General features: G+C 31.1%; 1 protein-coding gene across 6 annotated transcripts; it reads left to right on the top strand.

Moving 5' to 3' along the window:
- Nucleotides 1-1,522: 1,522 nt before the first annotated feature.
- Nucleotides 1,523-9,281, top strand: LOC134711077 (homeobox protein OTX2-like). 6 transcript variants are annotated; one of them, XM_063571509.1, is made up of 4 exons: nt 1,523-1,819; nt 4,334-4,570; nt 6,788-6,942; nt 8,032-9,281. In XM_063571509.1, exons 1-4 carry the CDS (start codon nt 1,807-1,809, stop codon nt 8,533-8,535), a joined length of 909 nt encoding a protein of 302 aa, XP_063427579.1. In that variant the 5' UTR covers nt 1,523-1,806; the 3' UTR covers nt 8,536-9,281. The 6 variants fall into 6 exon arrangements, with proteins under 6 accessions (XP_063427579.1, XP_063427578.1, XP_063427576.1 ...); XM_063571508.1 differs by having other exon boundaries at nt 1,524-1,819; nt 6,773-6,942; XM_063571506.1 differs by lacking the exon at nt 1,523-1,819 and adding an exon at nt 1,900-2,204.
- Nucleotides 9,282-9,561: the final 280 nt, after the last annotated feature.

The following is a 9,561-nucleotide window of genomic DNA, read 5'->3' as shown; positions in this document are numbered from 1 at the left end:
CTTTATGAATTGAAATTTCGTTAAATAAAATATATCTTACTGGCGTCTGAAAAGAACATATATCTGTGGATATGATCTTGGAATCTGTGTTTAAGTTGGAAGGAAGTTGTTTTGTCTATATGAATGTTCTAAAATAATTTTAGTGGCTGATTTATTCTTGCTAAAAAGATATATTTCTTCCCAAACGCCCTGCTTCGATTTAAGCATGTATATATATTTTTTTTATTATCGTCCAAAAAATATCGGAAATAACGCTCCATCCAACATCCCTGGTTCGGGCTCTAGTTTAAATCCATTGTAATGCAAAGGCACAAACATTGTACATTTATCTATTCACCCCTTCGTGTATGTTTGTGTTTTTGTTTGGTTTTAAAGTTTTAGAATGGCCAACTTTGGATTGATTGAAATGACTGTTGTTTGCATATAGCGTCCAGTGGCAAATATTTCATGCAAGTTCAGGACGACCCTCAATATTTAGGTTTACAAAAAAAACGGACAAAAACCACATTTCAAACAAACTGATCTGAACATCCCTTTTAAAGCTGGGCGCCTGTTTTATTGATGTATAACACATATTCCTCTATATTGTTCTCAGAATAAATGTTTTGTTAACATGTCGCAGTGATAACGGACACCAAGTATCAAATCTGGAGAACGGAGACATATATATTTACAGCACCGGCGTTGGGAAATATTAAACTAGTTTTAAAGCAATAATTAAGCGTAGCCCAACCATCCATTTTTTTTAAACATTGCAAGCCCTTTTCACATCTTAAATTCATCCTTCTAAAAGTCCAGCATCCATGAAATATGTATGTGAAAGAAAATAATACAGTTAATATAGTAAATATCAATTGGTTTTACCATAGATGTAATACCCATATCGGAAATACATATGGTTTTACGAAAGGCTTAAAACAGTTTTAATTTTATGCACACAGTATTATTTGTTTTTTCTTACTTTTATTTGGTTTTAAGTCATGCTAATACACTTAAAATGATTGATAAACTAAAAAAGGAGATAAATGTTTTATAAGCTGGATTATGTTGAGATTTATCATACGAGCAATATATATATGTTGTGGTAAAACTGTATATGGGTGATATCTTAAGAAGCATAAGCACCAAGACTTGTCCCTATTCATAAACATTAAAATTTTATGTTTGTATTATTTACATACTTTGTATTAGCAAAATAATAATATGTTGATTTTAGTTTTTGGTTATATTCTGTCTTCTTTTTCTTATAATTTTATTTCCATCTTTAGATAAAATTTTGAAAAAAATCAAAGATTTAGTCATTCCATTTTTAGATTAATTATTTCAAATATTAATAAAAAATACAATTTTGTCCTAATTAGATTTTAAGAAAGAAAAAAGTTGAAGTTAATTAAATTAACTCAATATTTTTGTTGTAAACAATTTTTTCGACAGAGTTCTCTAATTTGATTGGTTATTAAAAATCAAATTGGGCGGAGCTATAATTTCGCACGAGTACTATACAAGTAAGGGAACTCCTAGCAATATCAATCATTATTTATTATTTATTGTCACCGAATTAAGCCGTGCTTTACACAGTTAAGACGATTCTAAGCTTAGAAGTAATTCAACAATTTTGTATTTTACTCGAAGATTTTCGTCTTAAATTGTTGGCAGAAGACCGTATACCTTTTTTAATCCGTCAGTTTTTAACTTGAAGTTTAAGTTCACTAACATTTAATTTTTGATGCGACACTTGTAATACGGATTATCCTTATTTAGAACACAGGTGATCGGTAGGAAAAATACAGACATTCTACAAGCTGAATGACCAGAGCAGGTAAGAATTAAATTAAGATTATACTTATTTAATTTTCTAAATTAAGTATTAAATATTATAGTCACACGTATTTACTTACTTACAAATTGAACATATACACACCCGTGTGTACCTGCTCTAAAGCATTCATTCACTAGGATTATATACTTAAAGATTTAGAAATATATGTTTGTGAAAATAATTTTACAAATATTCACGAATATTTATATGGATATTTTATCAGTAAAAATTCAACATTGAACTTAATATTATTCGCAATGGGAAATTGATCAGTTATTATTAGAGGAAATACGAATTTAATATTAATTCAAAATGTCGGTGGAAAATATTAACATGACAAATGTGCTTGGCTCGGAACAAAATTTAGAACGGGCCCATTTAGAAGGTAAGCGTGGGACAAATTCATGACAGAAAGTTATAAGAAAATACTTAACCAGTTCACTTTTAGAATATTCTTTTAAAACATAGAATAAAACATATTTGAATATTTCTATTGAAAACAATAATACACAATATAAAGAATTCTTCAACCGAATATGAATATCATGGCTATACAGTTTTTAATTTGATTTTTAAAACAGTATTTCTATTTGTAAATATTCTATACACATGTTTATATGTGGACGGACTTTGTCCAGTTTATACGTTGACCACAACAGCTTACATCATTTAGGACACAGTGACACTTGGGTTATCATCTGTGCTGATAAACCGTCCCAAACATGTCCTTCATTTTCAAGTGTGTACTTAAATAGTTTCGAATCTTCAATTTTAATTAGGCATATATCTTGTTAAAATTATCAGAAAGTATATTTACGTATAAATTTTAAATTTCTATAGAGTTCAGTTGTCGTATATAATTTTTCAGCACAAAATATACTTGAAATAAATAATATTCATTATATTCATTTACAATGTAATAGGTTAATTGTTGTATTAATAAAATAACACAATCTGCGATAGCTAAAATATTGTCTATACAAGAACAATTGCTAAAATATTAAAATCACATTTATATTTAGTTTAGTTAATTCACACCAAAACAAATAAATGTTTTGTTGACGTTACCGAGCTAGTCTGTTCAGCCAAACATACTGGTCAAAAGTAAACATTTTCAAATGCCCAATGGTCGCTCTAATGAATTTGTTCTTTCTGTACAAATTTACTTTTCGCAAATAGTTCCTGTAAAATTGTGTTGTTCGTGTTGTGAAACTAAATCACAGGAAAAGGTAATATTTACATTGTAAGTTATTCTTTTTTAAATGCCACAAATTTTGTTGACTTACCATTTATCATAGAATTGTCCCATTTGTCCTTGATTTTTCCCTCGACGTTTTTGAATTTAAAAGCAATATTTTATAAGTTTATTTTTATAAATTTTCTTCTTCCCCCCAAAAAGCAATGATAAGTGTTGTTTCGGTAAATATTGTGCACATTTTAAACTAATCTCAACTTCCGCTGTATACTAAAGACGAAATGCTTAACCCAAGTTCTTCAATTGCCGCCATTTTTGTCAGTAAAATAATAAAAAAAGCTGAAATGTTGGTATGTTTTTATGTTTGAGTAACGTTGGTCGGCCGAGTCTTTCAAATAGTTAAACTGTTATGTATGCAAGAATGTATGCATGTTTGGCATTAATATGTACAGCCGTAGAACTTCAACAGATTAATTGCAATAGAGTCCCTGTCGGCTTACCCCTTTTAAAAAATAAGGGGACTTGAATTTTACTTTGACCACCAATGATAAGAAGAAAATAACAAAACACAAGACAAGAAAAAATTCGATAAGGGACCAGAAAATAAACCTAAAAAGAAATGATAGTATGGATAATAAAGTTGAATAAAACACTTCAATAAAATTCGGATCACATAAGCCTCTTTAATCGGTTTCAGATTCGCAATGTTTACAGAAACTTATGTTCCTTCAAAGTCTGAAATTTATAACATGTTCTAAATGCCAAAAAATACCCATAAGACAACATTTAAAATGAAACCAAAGTCACCATGGCCAAAGGTCTCTTTAAAAAAACATTTTACAAGTGATATCGATTAATTAGTGACCTGTGCTCATTTAATTAACAAAAAAAGAATAATTGATTGTTAGGAGACAAAACTCGCGGGTGATCGCATTTTTACTGTCACCAACACGTCACGGATATGATTGGTCAAGTCCATCCTGTTGTCCAATCAAATTCGAGGAAATGTGTTGACAGTCATTTAGCAAGGTGGGATTTAAAAAGTGGGTGTTAAGACGAAAAGACAAAATGAAAGATAATTATCCCATCATACGTATCGTACAACAATAGACAGGTCAAATAATTGTATCATTTGAAAGTTGAACATATTCATGGATCATTTAATGGTTGTCCATTTGTAGTGAACATCTTAAGAATTGGCACACCTGTGTTGACAGCTTCATTATTACTGTCCCGTCGACAAATATACATTTAAGGAAATAAGACGTAAACTTACAACCGAATACATTTCTAATTTGAATAAATGCATCTGTTTACAGTTCAAAATAGTGGGCTTTCGGACCAGGAATCACAAAACACGGACAACTATCTAGATTCATCTTCACCTGACCACCATCTTCATCATCCAACAGGAATGACAAGTGTAGCCTACAGTCAGTCGTCTGTTCTACCTCCATCATCAATGTCCGCCAAGGCACCACCATACTCAGTCAATGGTCTTAGTCTGGGACAGTCAAACATGGATTTGATGCATCCAGCTATGGGATATCCATCAGGTAAGCTGATTGTCCGTAATTGTGTGCTTAGTCCGAACTTGTTATATTTTTTTAATTTCATAGAATTGTCCGCAATATTTCTGCACAACGGTGCAAATGGAGTTTACGTTCATTGTCCATTTGTTTACAATGGTTTTTAGTTGCTTTTCTGTTATTATTTAATTAATATAAGTAAAAGCATACTGCTTTATACTTAACTAGATTATTGCTACATTTTTATAAACATTATTTACAAATAATACTTTAAAATTGAGGTACAAATTTGAAAAATAAATACAGAGGTTAACCGCGTGTTGGTTTTATTCAGAAAAAGAAAGTGGTATGGGTTGGTGAAATGATTTGATTAAAATTAGAACGAACTTCCACACTAAAATTCCTCTGTTTTGTGCTCTTAATTATGCGAGTTTTTCTCCGCGAGTGGCCTTTATTTTCTCCGGATATTTTCAATAATAGTTTGTTGGATGTGAATGGGGTATAAATGTCTTTTGATCCGTGTGTATCCAGATCGTCTTTTGTTGGTATTCAGTGTCCTACTGCGGTCTTATTCTTGTTTTATATTAATACTATGAGGTTGTAAACATGAGCTGGTCCTGATACATTTTTCGGTTATAAACGCACACCTGCATACTATAACCGATCTTCTAATTCAATATTAAATTTGATGGTTAAAAATTCATATATATATTTCTTATTTTGTGGGTAGAGAATCGTTTCATTTGAAAACGTCGAAGTTTTCTTTTTATTTAATTTGAAATTTGCATGCATAGAACATGAATAGAATTTAGACTGAATCCTTATATATACATCATTTAGAAACAGGGATCTTTATTTTGAAATAAATTGAAAATATGTGTATATTGGTAAACATTATTTAACATATGCATCAAAGATCTATTCATTTTTTGGGACGTTCTATACAGAAAAAGGAAATATTTGTCACTGGTGTACAAGTTGTTTGTCGTTTGCAACATTGATTTTAACACGAACTAAAATTTAACGTTTAATTTGAAAATAAAGTGATTTCAAAAGAAATTCCGAAAGTGAAAAATTTTCACATGAAATCCAACGTTTTGTATTCTGGCAGTCACGAATTCTATTCACAAGTTCTCTTTCAAATCAACGGTACATTGCATTTTTATGAAGGCGATGCTCCTATAATTGAAAAGAAAATAAAGCAATTTAGTTTGTAAATTTTGACGAGACGGAGAAGAAACTATACGTGAAGTCACATACTTTTACAAGCAATACTGTTTCGACGGGGCAACAGTTTCTAAAGGTTTATAAATAATACAATCGTCGGTCTTTATATGTGTTAGATAACAAAGTATGTGTTCTTGTGTTTTCTTAACTTAGTGTGAACAATGTTTGTGTGGTCTCCTGCAAATTTTATTGTAGGCTTCGCATTTTTCTTCAACTCTAAAGGTGTAATAGATTGACAAATTATTGTCGCATTCGCGAAGGAACACATCCGTCCGATTCTTATGAATGAAGTTGTTGTCAAAATTTATGTATTGGTGGCGTCAGTCCGCTCTTCAAATAGGCAATATATCTTCACATTGTAAAACGTGATCGACTATTAATATAACATCAAATATGTATATATTTTACCTTAAAGTTTACTCAATTGCGCAATGACATTTTCAAATTTTCTAATGGGCCATTCTCTTTTTCAAAACGTAGCGTTTGTTTTTAATGGAGGACATTGATAACAATTACAAGAAAATATCAATATTTTGCCCCATTTTCATTAAAATATTAATATATTCATTCTCTCTCATTGTATGTAAATCGATGAGATTGAACCAAATAAACTCGACTTGTATGAATTCTAAAACATCTGTTGACTCAAAAGGAAGTCATAACTAAATGGACAGGAAAATTTATTTTGATTCAAGAGAGTAAACTTTCGATTTTTGTATTTTTATGAGCAATAAGATGTGTTATAAACGGGAGAGGTGTGGACAAATTTTCCGCGCAAATGAGGATTATTGTGTATTAGCATACAATAACCTGTTTCATGATAGCATAGTAATGTCGTCTGCCCGGTAATGACTAGATGTCGTATGGATAGTGACTAGATTTCAGCCATGTTGTATGTTGTGACTTGATGTTCATGTTGTATAAAGTGACTAGATTTAATTGTTGTGTATATTTATTTATAAGTTGTCCAAATAGTTAAATCATCTTTTATATAGTGATTAGATTTTTATGTTTCAGTTGGAAATCCCCGCAAACAGAGACGTGAAAGAACCACATTTACAAGAGCACAACTTGATGTACTCGAGGCTTTGTTCCAAAAGACAAGATATCCCGACATTTTCATGAGAGAAGAAGTAGCCTTAAAAATAAATCTACCAGAATCACGAGTACAGGTATGCATCCTTTTTTCAAATTTTCATTTAAAGAAATTTCATTAAAAAACCCGAAGAATCCAGTTACCATTACACCAATGAAGCAATGATTATCATCGTATTTTTTTTAGATTCAACACTTGTTTTTTTGACCATACAAAAAATAAGAAATATAGCTATTTCAAATTTGTAAAAAAAAATCAAGATATACCTGAAACTGATATGTCCAAACATTTATAGAGAATTTTTCACACGGTCTTGTATTTATCTACTTTAATGGATAATTTCTTACAAAAACATACAAATTAGAGATAATCATTACCAAGTAGTATCTCTTGTCAGTTTCTCACCCTGGGGGATTACCTGTTACATTCATGTGTATTGTCCATTTGAATTAAACCTAATTTTATTTCAATTTTCAAAATTTCACTTAAATTTTCATTTTCAGTTCTCCTTTTCATGTGTTAAATGACAACAGCTATTTGAAATCATTATATCGATTAGAATGTATTAGTAGGTCGGTCTTCGTGCATATAATATGATTTCTTTTTTTCCATTATATTTTTTTTCATACACGGATCCCGTTTTAGCAGACTTTTTGTCTTATCGTCTCATAATTGCAGAGGACACATGTATTAGTAAAGGTGTTAAATTTTATACAAACACCTGAAAAAGTTGTCATGAAATTAATTAATCTCTTCGCCGAATATTTGATATCAACACATTCTTCGCTCAGATTTCTTTGATCTCGTTGTCAATACAGGCAATATGATGATACATTCAATAAGAACAATCTTTACCAATATTCCGATGTTTAACATATTATATAATAAAAAGAAAAATATATATAGGGAGAAATCATTGCAAAACAAACATCGCGATAATATTTTTTTAATGATTGAACATGACGGATATATTTTCGTATCTTTTTGTAATGGAAAAATAATAAACCAAGCGTCATCTTCACTTCATCTAAGTAAATTTGTTGGCAGCCAACTGTACTAAAATAAGAGCATGCTCATTATATTTGGTCTTTGGTGGAAAGTTGTCTCCTTTGCAATTATATACCACATCTTCTTATTTTTATATGTTTTTCATTTGTCATTTCAGGTTTGGTTCAAAAATAGAAGAGCAAAGTGTCGTCAGCAACAAAAGGCACAAGAAGGAAAACCAAAACCCCCAACACCAAAGAAGTCTAAATCTCCACCACCTCCATCAACCTCTCCGGTATACTGTAAACCTCCAATAGTCTCTAGTCCTGTTACCAACGGTGGTATGAATACTGGATCATCTATATGGAGCCCGGCAGCTATCCCACAAGTAAATGATATCATGAATTCCAATAGCTGTATGCAGCGAGGAGGCTATCCTATGTCTAATTCACAACCAACATCTTATCCTCATCAAAATTATGGACATTCATCTTATTATGGAAGCATGGACTACTTGAATCATATGCAACTTCCAGTGATGACAAATCAAATGAATCAATCGGGTCTAACAAATGGTAACCAGGTTGGATCATACGGTTCCTTGGCCGCACAAGGTTATTCACGTCCAGTCGAATGCGACTACAAAGACACATCATCATGGCCGAAATTCCAAGTCTTATGAGAGTCAAATACTAAACAGACAGATATTATTCAAATGATATATTGAAACGAACAAAAATTATCTACTCGAGCGAGCAGACGTTTATCGTCAGGGAGATATGTTACCTCGTCTGCAGCGCACGGATTCGTGTACATTCCACTTCTAACGATCTCATTATAGTGGACAGATAATGATGAACTTGCCACATCCACGGAGTGGGGCCACGTCCACCGAGTGGATTTTTTTACAGTGCTGTATTGTATAGTGATTGTGGTGCAAAAAACGTGTTGTTAAATACAAAAATATTCACACCTCATGACAATCTCAACATCGTGCATAATATTTGGTTGTCGTTTTCATGGGGCAGCCATTTTAAAGCATTTTAATTTATATCCATGACGCTTTTGTTTTCGTATTTAATTTTATTGAAATATTACCAAATACTCAAATTGTTCTTATATATTTCTGACACCATTGACAACGATTTACCAGAACGAAATTTTCTCGATCATCATTTTTTTTTTATTTGAGATTCGTAATTTTTTTTTATTATTCCTGAATGAGAGATGAATGATTGTTAATTGATTGTTTTGTATACAATGGGTGATGTAATAAATTATATATATTTTATTTGAGATATTTTGCGTGAATTGTGTAAATGTAATGTGCATGTTCATACTCATCAACCACAAACTCTGTTTTGATGAGAGATATTTTACATATTGGAACAGTCTGTTCTAATAAAATGTTGTTTGAAAACAAAAAAATGTGTTGTGTTTATTGGGACAATCTCTCCCTTTATTTCTTGCTGAATTTTATATTGCTGGTATAAACTCATCAATATGACCAGATAATATAATCGTCACCTAATGTTTCATGATTAACAGTAAAAAAGAATCCCCAATTTCCAGTTACAGGCGATTTTCCCGCCTTACTACCCGGTCGAACTATTTGACAGAACAAAAATACTACATTTATTGTAATTCTATTTTCGTCTCAAATATTCACATAATGGAGTTTGATAATTCAAATCTTACAAATCAACCA

Source organism: Mytilus trossulus, chromosome 3, assembly GCF_036588685.1.
Source record: "Mytilus trossulus isolate FHL-02 chromosome 3, PNRI_Mtr1.1.1.hap1, whole genome shotgun sequence".
In the NCBI taxonomy this organism is placed as follows: Eukaryota; Metazoa; Mollusca; class Bivalvia; order Mytilida; family Mytilidae; genus Mytilus; species Mytilus trossulus.
Note: the sequence above shows the minus strand (reverse complement) of the source record. Positions and strands in the feature narration are given on the sequence as shown.

Excerpts from the sequence above, each read along its gene's own strand:
- LOC134711077 (XM_063571505.1), top strand. The coding sequence starts at position 2,132 with ATGTCGGTGGAAAATATTAACATGACAAATGTGCTTGGCTCGGAACAA. Across the intron at positions 4,571-6,772 it reads AGCTATGGGATATCCATCAG|ATTTTTATGTTTCAGTTGGA; the intron begins GTAAGCTGATTG and ends TATAGTGATTAG. Across the intron at positions 6,943-8,031 it reads TACCAGAATCACGAGTACAG|GTTTGGTTCAAAAATAGAAG; the intron begins GTATGCATCCTT and ends TTGTCATTTCAG.